The 20,445-nt window shown below is 35.3% G+C and overlaps 1 protein-coding gene across 7 annotated transcripts in view; it reads right to left on the bottom strand.

The window, feature by feature from the left end:
- Positions 1–2,194: 2,194 nt before the first annotated feature.
- LOC106671086 (histone-lysine N-methyltransferase, H3 lysine-79 specific-like) overlaps positions 2,195–20,445 on the bottom strand; it is an 85,984-nt gene continuing 67,733 nt past the window's right edge. Inside the window, exons 10-21 of one of the 7 annotated variants that reach the window (XM_014401898.2) lie at positions 12,509–12,628; positions 11,108–11,321; positions 10,830–11,057; positions 8,583–9,247; positions 8,190–8,507; positions 7,589–8,077; positions 6,994–7,158; positions 4,325–4,468; positions 4,118–4,242; positions 3,821–4,047; positions 3,588–3,728; positions 2,195–3,491 (exon numbers count right to left, since the gene is read on the bottom strand). In XM_014401898.2, the coding sequence (XP_014257384.1) occupies positions 3,490–3,491; positions 3,588–3,728; positions 3,821–4,047; positions 4,118–4,242; positions 4,325–4,468; positions 6,994–7,158; positions 7,589–8,077; positions 8,190–8,507; positions 8,583–9,247; positions 10,830–11,057; positions 11,108–11,321; positions 12,509–12,628 (2,838 nt within the window). In that variant the 3' untranslated portion in view covers positions 2,195–3,489. Of the gene's footprint in view, positions 3,729–3,820; positions 4,048–4,117; positions 4,243–4,324; positions 4,469–6,993; positions 7,159–7,588; positions 8,078–8,189; positions 8,508–8,582; positions 9,248–10,829; positions 11,058–11,107; positions 11,322–12,508; positions 12,629–20,445 lie in introns of all 7 variants that reach the window. The other 6 variants (XM_014401897.1, XM_014401892.2, XM_014401893.2 and 3 more) reach the window with 6 other exon arrangements.

Below are 20,445 nucleotides of genomic sequence, written 5' to 3'. Positions count from 1 at the left end.
AATGAGTAAGAGAGAAGTGGAATAAATTAACAGATATATGTGTGTTGATTAGTGACCGTTAATCGATAATTATTCAGAAATCGTGAGATGCGGTTTGGTGTGATGTAGGTTTCAGAAAAACATTTTCTTTATCGTGCCAACGTTTCGATCTTTATTGAGCCCTGAAGATGATCTCAATAAAGATCGAAACGTTGGCACGATAAAGAAAATGTTTTTCTGAAACCTACATCACACCAGACCGCATCTCACCATTTCTGAATAATTAACAGATATACATCCTGGGCAACACTATGTGGGGAGCAGATAGACATACAATGATCAAATTTTACAAATCATCCATAAGATCAAGAATAGATTATGGCACTATAGCATATGAGTCAGCTAAAAGGAGTGTGACACAAATGCTGGAAACTGTACATAATAAAGCTCTAGGAATAAGTATAGGGGCATTTATAAGCAGCCCTATAGCCAGCATTTTAGCTGAATGTGGTGAACCCAGTCTACAAATGCGACGAAGAGACCTTGTATTAAATTTTTACATCAGTGTAAAATATAATACTCAACATCCTCTAGCAAAGAATACAATTCATGAACCTGTAACTGTACAACTGTAAATCTGCCCCGCCAGAGATAGATAAGAACTTGTCATGGGAGGCAATCAGCAAAAAAAAAAAAAAAAAAAAAAATTAAAACAACTGAATATATATGACAAAATTTAACAACAAGAAGAATTTATATAAGATAATATAAAACAACATAACAAAAGACAAATAAAAATGAAAAAACTATAAAATAGTAATAATAATGCTTATAATGAAAAATGAATAATGGCAATAATAGTGATAATGATTATTACTGGCAAATAATAGTAATATTAATATTAAACCAAAAATTTGTTGAGGGGAAGGAGGTCTTCTCCTTGGGCTTGGCCGGGGTGACATGGTGGAGGGGCGCAGGGGGAACTAAAGATTGCATGGACAAACCCAGACTTGGATGACCACAGCCCAAGCACATCCCTAACTTGGCCTGCGAGAGAAAAAAGAAAAAGAAAAGCAAGACTTGCTTACCTAACCTCCCTGTGCCCTAACCCCTGAGGCACTAGGCGGCCTTCCTTGGGTCTTGACCCCATCCACCTTAATTTATATAATTAAAAAAAAACATTTATAACAAAAAAATAAATAAAATAATAATAATTAAAAAGGCAATAAAAAAAATAAAAACAAATAATAAAAGCAGTCCATGGAGGATAATAATACAAAAATATTGTTCGCCCAAAAAAAAAGAGGGAAAAAAGTGGTGGGAGATTTAGATGGCATTTCTATAGAGATGACACGTGCAAAAACCACTAAAAATGTAAATAGTTGGTTTGTATCAGTGTATTCAAGATTAATACAATTTATTATACAGCTGCATTGTATATTAAAGTGTAATAAACTATAATAAATAGTAATCAACAGGTGGTGTGAGATCTAGACAGCCTTTTGATCAAGATGGTACTTGCAAAAACCACTAAGTATGTAAATAGTTGTTGGTTCATATCAGTGTATTCAAGATTAATACAATTTATTACACAGCTGCAACATTTGTTAAAGTGTAATAAACTATATTAAATGGTAATCAACAGGTGGTATGAGATCTAGACAGCTTTCTATCAAGATGGCACTAGCAAAAACCACTAAATATGTCAATAGTTGTTCGTTCGTATCAGTGTATTCAAGATTAATACAATTTATTATACAGCTGCATTGTATGTTTGAAGTGTAATAACTATATCAAATAGTTAGTACATCAACAGGTGGTGGGAGATCTAGATGGCCTTTCCATCAAGTTGGCACTTCCAAAAATGACTTAATACACAAATTGTTAGTTCGTCACAGTGTATTCAGTTTAATAAAATTTATTATATAGCTATATTGTATATTAAAGTGCAATGTTTATTAAATAGCTATATTATGTATTGAATTCTAAAAACAATGTTATTACTTGGAGGGAAACTAGAATATGGTAAGATTTAGATGGTGATACGTTTTTCTTTACAAATAAATCAATTTTGAATAAATTGTAAAAAGCACTTTTTAGAACAGTTTTATTTTCATCATAAATGAAATAACAGTAAAGTTACAATTATTGAACAATTTGCAATTAAACAATTCCTTGGCCAGCAATGTCAATGTAAAAATTGAAAGAACAAGGCTTCGAGAGCCCAATTTATTTATTTTTATTAATGTTTTTGAGGAAACAATATAAACTGTACAGAATATTTAGAAAAAAAGAAGACAAAAAAAAGAGTTGTTATACAAAAGACATGACTTTAATTTTATACGACAGAATTTCCATACATCTTAAATATAGAACACAGAGTATATGGCAGTGTTAAAAAGATAAGTCAGCGATATTATAGTCTATACAAAATAGTATCTAAAAAATGTACAATTATTTATACATTAAATCTAAAAAATGATGGAGGGATTAAAGCAAACTCAGAATCAATGTTGTACTATCAAGAGTTCAATAATAATCGTAAATCCAATTAACAACATAACTGAACATAAAATATTAAATTGGTAACTATTAAAAAGTTAACATATTAGTTATACAAAATATATATTGTAATAGAGAACACTCCATTACAGTTATTAATCACAAATGGTTATCAAAACAATCAATGTGTAACCCCACTATTACAAAATGCTCAGTGGTATGGTACAAAAAGAGGATAAAGAAATGGATGGTAAGAATTTGGAAGGATAAAAAAAAAGAAATAAAACAAGTGATTGATAATGATAAAGAAGCATCAACGATGAAAAACATCTGAAGAGTTATTCCCTTAAAATCTGATGAACACAAAATTTGAAATGTCTTTAAACACCAAATAAATAGGAATATTTAATTTATCTAGTATCTACATGAATTGTTTGGTACAAAACTGCTAAGTATATAATTTATTATTCAAAATATACATAAGTGTTTAAAAAAAATGTACACACATCCTTAGCAGTTTCCATGCAAACAATTATTAGTATGTAGTAGCAATGACCGTTTGCAATTAAAAAAAATTTTTTTTTTGGAGATCTTAAAAAGTATCATAGTTTAAAACTTATGGTCAAAAGTTGTTGAAAACACCTATACATCAAATTTTAAATATTGCTACTGACAATAAATTCATTTTTCACATTGGAAAACTTTTAATTTTTAACCCAAAGGCAATTTTGGATTTACACAAAATTCATTTACACACACATTCAAAAAACATTTGAATAATAATTTGCATCATACTCTTAATTTAAATGTTATGTAGTCTTAATTGCACAAATTATTATTAAACATTAGAAAGTTCTTCTTGAAATGGCGGTGATCCGACGATCTTTGGTAACGGAGTGGCAGTGATGGGGGACTTAAAGCTGGTACCGGAGAATAAGGTCCATCAAGTGGGAGAAGTGGTGGTGGGGGCGAAGAAGGCGATGGAGTCCTTGGGGGCCCATGTGGTAATTCTAAAACAGGAGGAGAATCCCTTTCTGGTGTTACATGTCTATATAACTGTGGCGGCCCCCTATTTTTTTTTCCATCCTTAATAAGAGATGACTCACAATGACCGATTCCCGAATCGGGGCTCGTGTTGCAACTGACTCCACCTTCGGTGCTCCTCCTGCGTTTATCGAGCTCTGTCGACGCGAACGCCACCAGCCGATCGAATCCGGAACTGATCTTGTCTTGCCACTTCTCCAAGCCTAGAACGATAACATGGATAAGTTCATATTTTACACTATTATTTTATTTAACTTGGGCATTTTTAAATTTAATTGAAGAAACTGTCACAAACCTTCTTCGGGTCGGTGGGGAGATAGGAGAGTCGAGCAAGGCGGCAAATCCGGATCCAAATGTTGCCTTTTCACAGGGGAAAATATATGAGGACTCGGGCGCTTCCTCAGCGTGTTCCCCGGTTCTGTCTTTATTTCAAGCATAGGGTTTTCATAATGCGGTAACGACAGATCTTCCTGTTTGACTTCCTCTCCGTTTAAAATCCTGGCGTGGAGAGTAGCTGCAAGCCTGTTAAATACACACATTAATTAAAAACATTAAGAAAATAATAATAATAATAATAATGTAAATTTCATACCCTTCGACTGGCTCTTCTCGAGGATAAGGTTTGACATCGGAGAAATAAGACTCGTGGTATGGCTTCAACTCGGCGCGTGGAAGTTGAACAGGTGTGTATCTGCTCGAACTATTCGGTGTAGCAACCTAAATATACATCACGGTTTAAAACAAATACTAAAAAAAAAACAATTCTTTTTTTTAGATTAACCACCGATTCCCAACATACATGATGTGGCAAAGGATGTCTTGCATGAGAATATCCTTGAGGCACTGGAGGGGAAACCCTTTCAGGTCTTGCAGGTACGTGCATGTTCAAGACAGAGCTATGAGAAGGAGTTGTACTCATGTCTACTGCAGCATTAATGATGCTCTAAAAATATTTAATACGGTTAATTGCAAAATGCTGTTGACAAATTCAATATTCAGCTAATGGCTGAGTCGTGAAAACCGACCAAGATCAAATTTGCAATATTAGTTTGTTTTTTAAATTCCATAATAAAAATTTGTGGAAAAATTTGTCTCGCATTTTTCTCGTAAGATTTTGATTCAGGAAATTCTACATTATTTATTAATACTACTGTGAATTATTTTGTAACTAAACCTGCAACCCTCCAAATATAAAAACTCGTTAAAAAATTGTTAACTAACTAGCTTTAATTATAAGTAAACACTGGTAAAAATGTTTACTCAGGACTTTTTTTTCCTGGGTGTGCCTACCAGCATGAATAACTTCATATTGATATTGGGAACAACACTGAAACCAAATGATACATACATGCATCATTAATAAAAGAGAAAAAAACTTAAATTGTGCAAAATATATATAGATTAATTTTGCCAGCTGTTGATAATTAAAAACTATTTTTTTCTCTATATATACAAATATATAAGTTTGCATGAAAATACTAATGTACAAGAAGAGTTATTTAATAATTTTTTATTATTTAATTTAATGTTAATTGTTTAAAAATGAATTGATTTTTTGATGTTTATATGGAAAATTTAATTTATTTTAAGGCCTGCAAGGTTGACATCCATCGTTTTAATATAAGACAAATTTAATTATATACATGTAAATTGCTGAACAGGATTACTTTACCAACCACAAAAAAGATACAAATCTCATAACAAGCAGTTTCTAAGAATAAATTCTAGACTTTATACATTAACGTTCGAGTGGTCGTAAGTTGTTTTTCTACACAGCTTTTTATTTTTATTTATTTATTTTTTTTTTAAACCCAGAGTTGGCCTTTATGTGGAATAATGCCAACTCCTGGGAAAATAAAATCAGGTAAGATTGATGAGGGCAGAACCGTAAAGCAGCACATTCAAAAGCCATGGGGGGGAAAATGGATGGAGAAAGAAATGACACCGTATGAATTTATCAGATGCAAAACAAGTAAGTTCCTCAATATCTCTATCAGGAAAATCTACCTCTCTGTTGGGCAGAAAGAATTTTGAGGGGGGGGGACTGAATCAGAAACCTACTAACTAAGCAGTGCGGCAGGTAAAGCATTAGCTAGAAAATGGAAAATAGTACAGCTTGTCGGAAAAGTGGTATTAGCCACAGCCCACTTCGTATCCTTTTCAACTCAAGGAAAAACTGAGTCAGAAATCTGTTCGCACTGCTCACTTATCATTTTTTTAATGGGAAAAACTGAATCATAAACATGTTGGCAGTGCCCACATGATCAAACAAATGGGAAAAACTGAGTCAGAAATCTGTTGACACTGGCTCCTTGATTACTAAAAAAAAGGGGGAAAACTGAGTCAGAAATTTGTTGGCACTGTCCATGTGATCATACAAATGGGAAAAACTGAATCAGAAATCTGTGGGCACTGCCCATGTGATCATACAAATGGGAAAAACTGAGTCAGAAACCTGTTGGCACTGCCCATGTGATCATACAAATGGGAAACACTGAGTCAGAAACCTGTTGGCACTGCCCATGTGATCATACAAATGGGAAACACTGAGTCAGAAATCTGTTGACACTGCCCTCTTGATTTAAAAAAGGGAAACACTGAGTCAGAAATCTGTTGACACTGCCCTCTTGATTTAAAAAAAAAAAAAAAAAAAAAAAAGAGGAAAACGGGAATCAGAAATCTATTGGCACTGCTCTCTTGAGTGTTTAAAAAATGGGAAAAACTGAGTCAGAAATTGTTGGCACTGCCCACTTGATTATAATATAAAACTGAGTTAGAAATTTACCAAGACTTACATGAGAAGCAGTGACTGCAAAACTTATACAGAAAATAGGATCTGCTTTAAGCTCACTAGTCAGTGCCCACTTGATTACCAAGTCAGTATAAATGGTAGACAATGTGAGACCAAAAGTGCTCCCTCGTAGGACACCTTTTTTTTATTTGCATTAAGCACGAAGTTAAATAATATTATAAAAGTTTGGATCCTGTAATGCCCTCGACCAGTAAATATAAACAAGCGCGAAGGAAAAAATGGGCCTGGTAACCTTGACCTTGCGTGACTGCTCAAAGTTTCTGTATTGCTGAAAGTGGTTTTCGTCTGTTAGTTAAAATTGGTGAAGTAATTTCTGTTCAGCGTTTGTTACAGAAACAAGGGAACAACATTTCTGCCAATACATTCTACCAAGGAAGTGTTTTTTTAAACATAAAATGTCTACGCAAAGAAGTTTGCATGCATTACATTCTAAAATTGGTAAGATAAATACTTGAAATATTTGAAAACTATACACTAATGAAACTGAATAAATAAATATAAAAAATAAATAAATAAAGCGAGGTTAAAATAAACAAAAATCAAAGGAATTTTAGGGTTAGCCATCATTCAGAATTCTTTATTAGTATATATTTAAATAATACTCCCTGCAATAATGATAAAGAAAAAATAGTGTAATAGTGTTTCTTAAGTCTTACTTGATTTGAAATCTCCAATGTCCTTTCAATTTCTCCATTAACCAGGTCACCGATTGTTCTCGTGCCTACTATACCGCTGCTGTTTGAAGGGATGGGAGGATGCTGTGAGGCAGCCAGTTTTTCTTGTGATAAATGCCGTCTAAGAGCAAGTTTCGCGGGAGAAACCTGTTAAAAACAATAATTTCGGTTACTTTAAGTGGTTAATGTAAAAAAATTAATGAAAATAAAAATAATGGAACAATTTAAGAAAATATTTATACAGCTATAACAGTATCAACTATTGAAAGCTAGAGCCTACATAGTTTTTAAGGTGGAAAGAGTTCTCAAATAAGGTTGGGGCTCCCTTAGCAGCAAAATTTTTTTTACCAATTTAACAAAACAAAATAACTTAAAATATTTTAGAAACTATAATAAAGAACATATAAATTAATAGATTGTGCCCCAAATGAATGATGCATTGATTGAGGATAGGTAAAATGATGGGGAATACTAATAGGAAAATTGAACAAGGTTAATGAAAAATGCATAGAAATAGGTAAATTTAAAAAATAAAAAAAAAAGCTTGAAGTGTCGATGTAATAAATTAATAGTCTACCTGGGTGTAATCAGGCTGAGCTTGATGTGTCGGTAACGGTGGTACAAATGCTGGTGTACTTTTCCTCTCCTTTTCGCGATCTTTTTCCCGTTCCCTTTCTCGTTCCCTATCTCTTTCCTTCTGTTCCCTCTCTCTTTCACGCTCCCGTTCCCTTTCTTTTTCTTTGGCGCCCGCTTGTGTTCTCGCATGTTGGTCTTCGTTCAAAACGGTCGTTATAATGCTCTTGAGGCGGTCTTCAAAGTTTGCTACTCGGGGCGGCTCTTGGGCACGGTTTGACGTGAATCCCGCATTGCTCGTAGTAGGCTGTTGGTGCGGCTGCTGGGTCAGCTGGTTCGGTTGATGAACGTGGTGATGGTGATGCAATTGTTGTAACTGTTGCTGCTGTTGATGGTGGTGATACAAAACTTGTGATTGTTGCTGTAACTGTAGCTGTTGTGCATGATGCGAATGCGGATGAGTCTGCACCTTACCAGATGAACTTCTTATTTGCTAAAAAGTAAATAAATTTTTATACTATAGTCTAGAAATTTAATCATTTTATTCAACACAAAAAGTAGAACTTTTCAACTCATAAATTATTACTTTTAAATCATATTTTTACCTGAGGCGGTCTCGATATGGGCACTGGGAGGAGGTCCTTAGGTCTCGGCGATATAGGAACTGGCGGTAGCTCCTTGGGCTTGGGTGATATCGGTATTGGGTGTAGATCCTTAGTTTTAGGCGAATCCTTAAACCTCCCTTCTTCTATCTTTCTTCCAGTAGCCAAAATCTTTTTCGCAAGAAGTTCAGGATTTTCTTCTTCGATCTTTTCCACATCCGGAACATCAGGCCAATCTTGAGAACGACAACGGTGATCACGACTTTTTCTACTCTGCTTCGCCGCATTAGGCAATTTGTCATTAGACGGTTTTGATTCCTTCTGAAAATAAAATTTAAGGTTAAAAAACTTAGTACGTTTTATTAAGTTAATGAAAAAAAAACAACATTAAATTACATTTGTATGAGTTCGTTGTTGCAATGAGGTCAGCTCTGTTTCAAGTTTATTAACTTGAGAATGTAGTTTCTTTCGTTGTGTCATTGTTGATAAGATTTCCTGGAGTAAGTGTTCTTGAGTCAAGGGAGTTGTGATTCCTGCTTTTCGAGCTGTCTCTGAAAGCTCCTGATGCCTGTCATTGAAGAGTCTAGCATTGTTTTCTTCCAAGTTGGCCACCTGAATCTGTAATTTGCTCGCCTGCGCTTGTAGTTCTTTATGCCTCATGACTATCTCTTTCGCTTTGCATAACAAGTCGGCGGGCGTCGAAGCATTTATGCCCAATTCATTCATACGGACTTTCAAAAGGGCAACGCTGTCATCAATCAAGACTTTAATTTGTTTATCCAACTGAGCGGCTCTGCATGTAAGTTTTTGATTGCGCTCCTTTTCTATGGCGACTTGGGACTGAACGTTTTCCTTGAAATCTGGTTTTTTCATTGTGTCGATCATCTGCATCATCTGATCCTTGTATAAGTCTAGAAGTATCTGAAGAGAATACGGCGTATTGGCAGGTGCTTTAGGTATCTCGAGTTCTTCGTGAACAGGTAAACTTGTTCCAGCAGCCAAGAGCGATGTAAGCTGTTGATCCACACACCCAGGGGCAGGGGGCGGCTTCTTCCCATTAGCTGGTAAAATAAATACAAATAAGTTACATTTAATATAAAGCTTATTTTTAATCAAGAAATCATTTATATACATTTATTACATATTACAAATTGGTGTATGTTTTTTTAGGGGATTCCACGTCATAAGATTTGATCAGAGATTATTATAATAAGCTATACAAATTCATGTGAGGAATTTTGATAGGATGTGTTGGATATTGGATATCTTGAAGAACACCCAGAGTTCTATCAAAATTTAGTCGAATTTTTTACAGTCAAAACAGATTTCCTAAAAGTCTTCTTAAGTTGTCCAAGACTTCTATTAAGTTGTCTTTTAAATCTTGTGTGGAAATTCGAGGTCTGGGTCTTGACTATTTGCAGAAATCAGTAGATCACATTGTTGCCTATTTAGTTTTATTCTCTACATTTTGCCCTGTAAGCTCAAAGTGCCCCTGGACATTGCAGGTTGCTTGGATATGATTCGACTTAGAAAATAAAATCGCTGTAGTAAAGATTGTGTTTATGCAGAGTAAAGTCAGTCGATAAATGGTATAAGAACGAGAATACTACTTTATTGGTCTTGGCTTATATTGGTCTAGTGACTCTTGGTAGTTCACACTGTTGTTTATTTAGTTTTGTTATCCACCTTTTGCTCAGTTATATATAAACTAAAGGTGTCCTTGTCTGTTGGACGTTCGAATATGATTTGAGTATGAACACTAAATTGCTGTGGTACAGAAGGAAAGCCATGATGACCCCATTTGTAGGTTATGCAATGAGGAGGAAGAAATAGCCACCTGTATCATCGTTGAATGCTTACCAGAATGGAGACAAAACCAGCGATACAAAGAAAACCCAGGAGAGGATTGTAGCACTGACAGTCATTAGGAGACAAAAAGGGTCGAATCGATTGCACTGAACTAAGGAACAAGGACAGTACAATAAGCTAGAAGGCTGCAGTGCTTAGGGAACAAAAAGACCTCTGACTTCCTAGTATCATCATAGGAAAGCCATTCAATTAATGGGACAAAAGCCAGGACCAATGTTCCCTTGTGTGACACAGGCTTATATTGGTATAATATTTCTGAACTGAAGCATCTATTAGTTAAAAAAGATTCCAGGATAAAGAAATAACTTTTTCTTTCTTTCATATCAAAAGCCTGGGCCACACCGAGATTCTCTAGAGTGAAGGAGATGGTGTTAATAACTGGATTGTTGGTTGAGGCTGAATTGGTTAGAAGGAATGATTCTTACCACTTGGACTCTTGATCTACAAAATATTGCACAATATTTTTTATTGTGCAATAGTATTGAATGACATCTTGATCCCAATTTATCACGCAATAATATTGACAGCACATAAGCGTCAATATTTTAAGCAATAACAAGATCTAGTGTTGTCAGATGTTAGACTTAGCTGCAGTTATTGTGTAAGATTAAAAATATTGCACAATATTAATCCTACTCGGTACAATGAAAAATATGGTGCAATAAAAATTAAAACGCTCAAAATTTTGTTCAATCAATGATCTCAAACCCTAAACAGTCACAAATATTGTGCAATTTATCATCTAGGGCCTGTCTTATAGAAAATAATCGTTACCTTGTGGAGAAGTACTGAGCAATGTTTCATTGTGAAGGAGATCCAATCCACTGATTTTGATTGTTTTCTTCTGCTTTCCTTTCTTTGTCTTTGCCTTGGTGCGTTTCGCTGGAGCCATGGCTCTCATCGGAGGGGCCGAATAGACTGGGGTGTTTTTGCCAGATCGGGGTAATTTCCTTCGCAATTTCTTTTTTCCAGTACGATTGCGTCCTTTATCTATCGGAAACACTTGATTTTATGTGTTTTGTCTTTTTACTTAAACGGCAAGATTGACTTACTGTTATTGTTGTCCTCATCACTTTGTGACGACCGGCCTTTGGTGCAATAATCAGACCAGGCCTTTCTCGTCGTCACTCTAGGCGTTTCGCTGCTATCAGACGTCACATCCTCTTCTGAACTCCATTCAATCGCTTTGTTGTTATTCCTAGCAGCCGATCTTCTTCCTACTGGATTCTCGGTCGTCTCATCATTCCCATTACTAACATTGGCGCTCTAAACAAATACAAAACAAAAAACTATAAAAACTTTCCTAAATTCAGTTAAACATATTTTTTTATTACATTATATTACATTTTGAATATTTTTTAAATATTATTTATTGTTAATATCATATTAACACCAACAGAACATTTTTTTACAAGCTGATCCAGGATTTCAATGTTTTTCATTGGCAAACAAGTTTCTAGATCAGAGAACTTTCGTTGTACAAATATTTGGGCTCGATTTAATCTTTAACAAGACAACACAAAATGTTGTTAAACATGCTTTGTTTACACTTTATTAATCACATAAGAAAGCAAAATTAAATTTATCAACTTTTCCAGACTTTTTCTTCTATACTTTAGCTTAAGATTGGAGAGAAAAGAGCAAGCTGTGAAACAATAACAAATAGAGAGGAAACTAGAGTGAAAAGCAGTGGTTTCCTGACATAACTAATTTAAAAATAACACAATGCCCAGCACACTTATAATTAGAGTAAAAGTGTTTCATTATTCAAAAAATTCATCCCACAAAAATAGTCAAGGGCATTTTTTACATAAGTGGTCATTAGTCATGATCAACACTAACACTAAGAAAGAAAGTTTTCAAGAAGTGATTGTTCAATGATTTTTTTAAAGCCTGAAATCCAAATAATTAACTTGAATATTTAATATATATTTTTAGAAAGCCAAGTTTTTTTTAAAGTAAAACAAATGTGTCATGTTTTACTCATTTTGAAGGGCACATCTTGTGGCAATAAACCATGTTAAGCATAAACATTAAAAAAAAAAACACTTTTCTACACAATATTTCAAGTTTAATGTATCAAAAACACAAAAATAACATGTTATTAAAATAATTATAAAGATGAAGTTTCCTAAACTGAGAAAGTCTCTTACATTTATACTTAATGATCGATGAATATGAACAAAAACAAGGAACACAGGGCGCCATAGTTAGTCACAACAAGCCTAAGATACAATTAAGCAGAAGACATCCATTCTCCTAGCAGAAGGATGTCAAGGAACGGATAGAACAAAATTAGGGTACATTGGGGTCATTAGATAAAACAAAATAAGGTAAGTGATTCTAGACCAGGGGCGTACAACAACCCCCGCATGCAAAATTTCGCCTTCATCTTTCACCCGCGATCGGATGTTGAGGAGGAAGAGGAGAAAGGGGTCACATCAAATTTGTACCTTGGATAAAGTTCGTCCCAATTGTTGTTTTCTCGAAACTTGAGTGGCAATTATTCTTGCACTCTTCATTTGAGACGAGACGTATCTACTAGGGGGACTGCACTTCCTCCTCCCTATGCCCTAGAAAAATTAAATCACCTTAAAATGCCGGAAAAAAGATGAAGATTAACTGGCGTGACCTTTGTTTTTGTTTACATACAAACAACCCAGGAAACTGACCTTTTCCTAGAAAGTTGTCTTTAAAGTATTTATCACAATTCAAGAAGAGCACAAACTCCCCAAAAATAACAGTTAATCCTTTATCGACAATAATGTATACAGGCGATGTAAAAATATTCACTTCTCCAATATGTTAAATTGACAATGGCAAGAAATTTTTAACAGTGAGATTTCCTCTTGTTGTCTGTCTTATGATTTAATAATATATTCTATTCAATCAACCAACCTTTACTGTATGTAATAATGTCTCATGAATCACTATGACCGCAACCCTGATTCACAGGACCCTATTATGATTTAATCCTTACCGATCAAGACTGTCTATCCTCACTGGGTCTGTCTTAGGCATTTTGCGAACAGACCAACCCGGCGAGGATAGACAGGCCAAGACGATCAAACACACTCAAACCTGGTATATAACTTCACCAATCAAATGGAAAGGTGGAAAAGTGGAACATTTTATTCAGTAGAAACTGCTCGCACAATTCTGCTCAGGATAAACTATCAGTTCAACTAAGGTACAAATACAGGTCGAGCAACGCTTATTATTACTGAAAATCGCCCCTTCCCCATATTTGAAAACATCTTTCTTGAGGCCAATCCAATCTTTTATATATCAAGAATTTTTAAATAAAATTTTGGATATTTTTTTTTTTTTTTAAATTCACATTGCCTCTCTGCCAATCAGTTGAACATACCTTTACACGAACCAGTTAATCAAATACTTACAAAATTCATCTTTACGAATATGCTAGGGTGTTTAGGCTAAAAATGTGAAAGAAATGGGAAAACAGCCTTGTTTATAGCTTTATGAAAATAAAAGCATTTTCTCCGATGATAATATAGAGTATAGAACAGCCACATGTCACTCAGTTCGAGTCATTTAAAAATAATCAAAAATAAAAGAAATACACAAGTTCAAGGAAACACAGTGGTTTTAAAGCGATTTTGAAAATTTTTAAGTCTAATGTTCATATCTAGCCGTACTTTGACCCAACAGAAACAAAAACGTTTTGTCAATTTTCATATAAGAATTTCTATCAAAATAAGGCAGTTATTCACAAATAGTATGTAGCAGAGTTACCGGATTTTTCAAAATTTACAACACTGATGCAATGAAAAAGTAAGCAAACGAATAAACTAACTTTTTTTGCATTAGCTTAATTATTAAAAATAAGCCAAGAAACTTTTTCATATGAATGCTTTACTTAAGGGATTTGTTTAATCTGTGTATTTGTGTAATTAATGTTTAAATAAATTATAGTGTAAATATGAGCCCCAAATTACTATAAATTGTACATACATCCAATACATATTAATTGGATATAAAACATTATTTTTGTAAATCTTAATAAATTATTTAAAGCCTTTTGTACATTAAAAAATAAATTATATATTTTTTAAGTTCTTTGTTTTCATAATAACTTTGAATATGCTAATCGAGAAGCAAAATAAAGTTTCCAGACATCTAAGCAAACAATTTTGTTTTCAATTGTCTACAGCATGATTCTGTTTACTTTGTGCAGTATTATGTTAATAGCAATCATGTTTTGCTTAGTTAGTACAATATTTGCCTTCAATATGGAAATACTGAAGTCCACTCAGGAAGTAATTGTTCAATTATCTAATGAAGGAAGATCATTTCATGAAATAAGAAAAGTATTTAATAAGACCAAGAAAATAGACTGCATTTAGGCTAGCCAGAAAAATTAAACATCATGCAAAAGCGTGCCATTCTCAAAGAAGTGACCACCAATCCGTCCATTGTCTCTGAAATTGTATGTATTCTGTATCAATATTACAATATTTCAGTTATGCCCCAAACAAAACAAAAATACTATTAAAAAACAAGGCATGCACGAACGCAATCCCAGTATTCCCTATATAAGTAAAAAGTATATGGAAAAGCACCTCCAGTTTGCAAAAGAGCCTGATACATTTTGGGAGTGTTAATTTCACCGATGAAAGTAAATTTAAACTCTCAGGGGCTGATGGAAGAAAGTGTGGCGTAAACCACAGGAATGACTTGAAATTAAAGAATGCCGACAGTTAAACATGGAGGTGGTTTGGGGTCTGCATGGGCTATATAGGAGTTGGCAATTTATATATAATCATTGGTTATCATGAACCATAGGTCTACGTTGATGTTACAAAACAGAATTTAAAGGAAAGCACTATTAAATAAATTGAGAGCATTTCTTCCAACAAGACAACGACCCCCAAACACATGGTTCAGAAAACTCAAGAATATCTAGTGTATAAAGCGCCCAGGCAGCTTTGAACACCACTCTAAATCATCTGATTTAAACCCTATCGGAAGGCAGCTTAAAAAATGAATATTATAAGCAAAAATAATCTAAAAGAAGAGATTTTAAATGAGTGGATATATCCGAATGTAACAAAAACCTAGTTCTATCAATGAAAACCATTTATTTACTATTTATTATTGTGGAGAAATAAATGACAAATAATGTGTTCAGAGACATTTTGTTTGAAACATTTAGCCACAAGCAAACAGCGTTTTGTCAAAAATAGTCCTACATAAGTATAATAAAAACAAGTACACGTGTATGAATTTTTATATACTCATCACAATAAAAATATGACAGAAAAGCATAACAAATAGTTAATTCTCTGAACGTTGTGAACACACACACAAATATTTTTTTACTTCATTTTAGCAAATAATGTGTGGTTTTGAAACCAAATAGTAAGTTGGGAAAACAGCTTCAATGATGAAATACTGAATATAAAATAACAATTACGCATGTTACTCAGTTCATGTTAAAAACACAAGAATAAAGCAAATATATCGGTTCAACAAAGTAACGATCTTACAACCATTTTGAAAATAGTACAATCTGGCCATACTGCAAGCAACAACGTTTTTCGAAAATAGTCCCACATAAGTATAAAAGAAACAAGTACACAGGTATGAATTTTCATATACTTGTCACAATAAAAATAAGAAAGAAGCATAAAAAACAATAATAATACATACAGTGATTCATGAAACTGATCAAAGGTTCGCAGAATTAACAAAAATTCATCCTGATCCGATATGTTGTTTCTCAAGTAACAATTAAAAATTTCTGCAGTATCTAAGAATGTAATACGATATTTGAATTGTAATGATTTTACAGTGAAGCGGATGTCAGAAAATATTCGGAAAGCAATTCTGGATGAGCTTCCCAAAAAGGAGCATCCCCCCGTTCTTTGAGTAACAAATACAGATGATCAGTAAGGACTATCAATAACATTCGAAAAATGAATACAACTCATGTGGAGGGATTGAAAAGGATAAAGCAGGTCGTAAGCCAAAACTCTCCGATGCCTTCAAGCACAGTATTATTCATTCAATTCGTTCAGATAGTTGGATAATGCCGTTCAAATACAACGGACGCTTAGGTGGTTTGATATCGACATCAGTGCTGAAGGAGTTTGCCGTGTCTTGAGAGAAACTGGCTTACGAGGAAGGGCAAATGTCACAGAAACACAGTTAACAAATAGGCATGAAACTAAGATTCACCAAAAAATATGCCCAACACACAGAAAATCATTGGCCAAATATTGTATGGCATGATTGATGACGAAATGAAAATTAATATATTTGGGTCTGATGGCAAAGAGTGGATGTGAAAAGGGCGAAATGAAAAATTAAGGGCGAGACATGTTAAACCAACAATCCAAACAATTCGGGCATGGAAGTATAATGTTATGGGGATGCTTCACGACAAAAGGGGTTGGCTTCATTGAGAAAATAGAAGGGGAGAATATCTTCAGTCAATGTTGTGATTTTAAAGCGTAGTTCGATAGGACGCCTTAGAAAGCTCAATAAACGTCAAATGGACATTCTTTTCCAGCAGGACCAATGATCCTAAACATACCGCTCGTATGACAAAAATAGGTTTAATTTGTCAGAATGGCCAGCACAATATCCAGATTTAAACCGTATAGAGAACCTCTGGGCCCAGCCGAAGAGACCGATGTTAATGCTTCAGTACGCGACACACACCAAATGTGGGAAAACACTGTGTCCAATGAAATCAAATCACACCACAACTATGTGACAAGTTGGTACAAATTATGCCAAGACGGATCTGCGCTGTAATCAATGCGTGAGGGGTCTATACCAAATATCAAAAGTTAACTAATCGTAATTTCATAATATTGATGAAATGTTTAGAAAAAGTAAATTTTTAGTTCTTTAATTCTACAACAAAATAATATCTGCAACAATGTAGTTGCAATTTAACTTATATAAAATTATAGAAACGTGTGATATATCGTTAAGCATAGGCTATTTGAACAATTTCGTGAGTCACTGTAACTACAGTGACGAACGATATAAGTATGCAAATGAAAACAACTAGATTTGTTTAAAAATGTATATTAATGTAAATGTATATTAATAGGTGATAAATGCGTGCATTTTTATTTTAGTTGAAAATAAACAGTCAAAGCCTCAAGACTGAGAACTTTCCAGGTTAAGTAGAAACGAACCGAAACGAGGAAAATCTAGAAATTGACATAGTCCGATGGAAAAGTTGAAATATTTTAGGTTGGGAGTTTTTTCTATTTCTAATTAACATTATACAAATATGAGACACAGGCCGAATTACGGTTTTTTGTTTGTAAATGAACGAAAAATCAATGTGTTGTAGGAATTTACGGAAAGAAAATTTGTCGAAGGGGCAGGTGGTCGTCGAAAGGAGCAAGGTGCCTTCCAGGCTCACGTGATTCCTTTTCATTGTGAAGGACGAAAAGGTTTTTTTTTTTGCCCCTGAGGTAAAGCTAACTCGAATCCAATAAAAATAAACGTTAAAAACGCGTAAACCGAACGACTACAAACAATAAAAATAAAAAGAAAAAAATCTGTCAGGAAAAATAAAAGCCGGATTGTTTACTGTTTACGGTCCCGTCGTAGTAAACGTTTAAACAACGGATGAGAATGAGGAATAGTTCGAGTACTCACCCTGTTTCTCGGCGGCATCTAAATCCAAAAAGTTTTCGGGGATATCGAGACGTTTAATTTCCGTAGAGAAATTTTGAGGAAAATCCTCGTCCTCGTATGGCCGAAGACACGGGGAAGCCGAACCGGAACGACGAATGGACGAGGGTGGAATGCAATTTGGACGGAGCCAGGGGAGACGATTTACGGAGGGGATGAAAGGGACGAGGGGGTGGAGGGTTGCGAGGGTCCCAAAAGCCTTCCCTTCACAACTACGAGGGTGGTTAGACGCCTTTTCGAAACTTCAAAACAGAAAGATATGCGGAATTGAAACTTAGAACTTGGAAGAAACTTCTGCACTACCGCCAATGGCCGAAGGATCCACGTGAACTTGCAAGAGCTGCGCTGTTGGACAAGGCCGACTAAATAGTACATTTCATCCCGATGGATCGTTTTTATTTCATTAACCAATCAAATAATCCTTTGGTTAATTGAACAAGTGCAAAGCTGAATAAATTAGATTTTTTCTGCTCTTCATTCGAAAATGCCTCGAAATACTCCATTAAAAAATCCCTAAAACACTGTCAATTTATTCGAAAAATTTCCTCTTTTTTTCGACAAGAAAAATTCATAATTTTATAAAGCAATCGCACCGAGTAAAGTAATTTGGATAGCTAGGGGTAGACAACGTGTCAGGATGCACGTAGGCCATATAATCGATATGGGGGAGAAAAAAGTGCATCCCTAATCTGGGGGGGGGGTCACGACCTCCCCACCCCTTCGCACTATGAATTTTTAGCTGTGTCAAATTACAGATTTTTCCTCCCTTTCTTTTTTCCGCGTTAGACAAGTACTACCACCGGCCATTACGGGCTTGTTTATGTTGACTTTGTTTTATAATCTGATTTGGTATACCTAGAATAAGGTACGACGTCAACTGTTACATTGCTATCGAGTTATTGGGGTCGTTGGGCCATCAATAGACCGGTCTCACGTTGAAACCGATTACGTTCAAGCTCGTCGCACGACGGTAAGCTCTCGCACTGGAATCGAATTGTTGAAGCCGTTTGTCCTTCAATAGGCTAGACTCAAACGGGAGCCGATTACGTACGACAGTACAAGCTCGTTGTACGACGGTGAGTTCTCGTACTGGAATCGACCTGTTGGATCGTTGGTCCATCAATAGTCCGGTCTCACATTGAAATCGATTACGTTCAAAAGCTCGTCGTACGACGGTGAACTGTCGCACTGTAATCGACCTGTTGGATCGTTGGGCAATCAATAGACCGGTCTCACTGTGAAACAGATGAGGTACAACGCCAACTATGGGCAACCTATTTGTTCGACGTGGGCTCTCATTGTGGAATCGACTTGTCTCTCAACAGGCTCGTCTGTCACGAAAAGACTATGTACGCTGAGGAAAAGCTAGTCGTACGATTGGAGCTCTCACATTGGAACAGACTTGGCGGATTCGTTGACGCTGGAACCGACTAGGGAATGTTTAGCTCCTTTACACTAGAAGCGACTTAATCGAGTGATCATGAGCACCTAAGGCCTGGGAAATGAAGAAGATTTAGATGAAGAGATCGCCATAGTTTCGTGTGTACTCCCTCGATGCTCTGTCCTCTGTGCGTGAAATACCCACGGTCCCTTGCTTTTGTAGGAAAACCCCACTCACGTAATCTTTGTTTTGGAAGTGCCTCGCATAAAAACGTCTTCCGGGTCGTTGGAAAAAAAATCGGTGGGGAGGGGTTGGTAAAATGTTGAACCAAAAAGAAGGCGGTACCAACAGGGTGATAGACAGCTCGTCTTTTGATCGAGCGTGGGTTTTGGGTTTTGGAAACTCGGGGCATTCATGTATCGTCCGAAAATCACATTCAAGTACAAATCGGAACATCCTTCTCCCAACTCACAATTGCGAAACATCCCCGTACCCATTCTCTAGTCATTATACACTGCCATAATGGTTCAAGAAGTCGTAACTAATAACCTTCATCCTCCGCCGTGGGCTATTGAGATTCTCAATTTCAAATCGAAGTTAACAACGGCAATAAGTCATTTTAATTAATTAAAACCCACATATTTTTACCGCTTCACAGAAAAACATTACATGTGTAATCTAACCCAACAAAACCTAACGCGTCCCTAACTCTAACTTAACCCTATCTAACCTAACCATACCCAATCTAACATAACCTAACCCTAACTTACATCAAGCCCCAAAAACATATCTACGTTAAAAAGTTTATTTTATTTCTCTACATATTTTATCTGCCAACAGAACTTATCTTCTGGTTTCAAGAATATGGAAGGGTGGGAAGATAATTGCTAACTGAGGAAAGATACTAGTACGATGACTTGAGCTGTCACATCGGAACCAGCATATTGACGCCGTTTGTCCCTCAGTAGGAAGGTCTGACATTGAAACCTATTACGTACGACTGAGAAAAACTTACGACTTGAGCTCTCGCATTGGACTATGTACTCTAACTCTAAAATAACCTTACCAAATCCAACATATCCTAACCCGTCCCAAACTCTAACATAACTATGCCTTACCTAATCTTACCTAACTCAAACTAGCCCTAATTATAACAAGCCCAAAAAATATCCATGTTAAAAAGATTATTTTATTTCTTCACATATTTTATCTGCCAACAGAATTGACCTGCTGGTTTCAACAATAGATAACTGCGAGAAAACCAAGTCGTACGACTTGAACTCTCGCACTGGAACCGACCATGTACTCTAACTCTAACCTAACCTT

This window comes from Cimex lectularius, unplaced genomic scaffold (assembly GCF_000648675.2).
Source record: "Cimex lectularius strain Harlan isolate CLEC.00 unplaced genomic scaffold, Clec_2.1 scaffold201, whole genome shotgun sequence".
NCBI lineage: Eukaryota > Metazoa > Arthropoda > Insecta > Hemiptera > Cimicidae > Cimex > Cimex lectularius.
The sequence above is the reverse complement of the archived record's forward strand: the minus strand, read 5'-3'. Positions and strand labels throughout refer to the sequence as shown.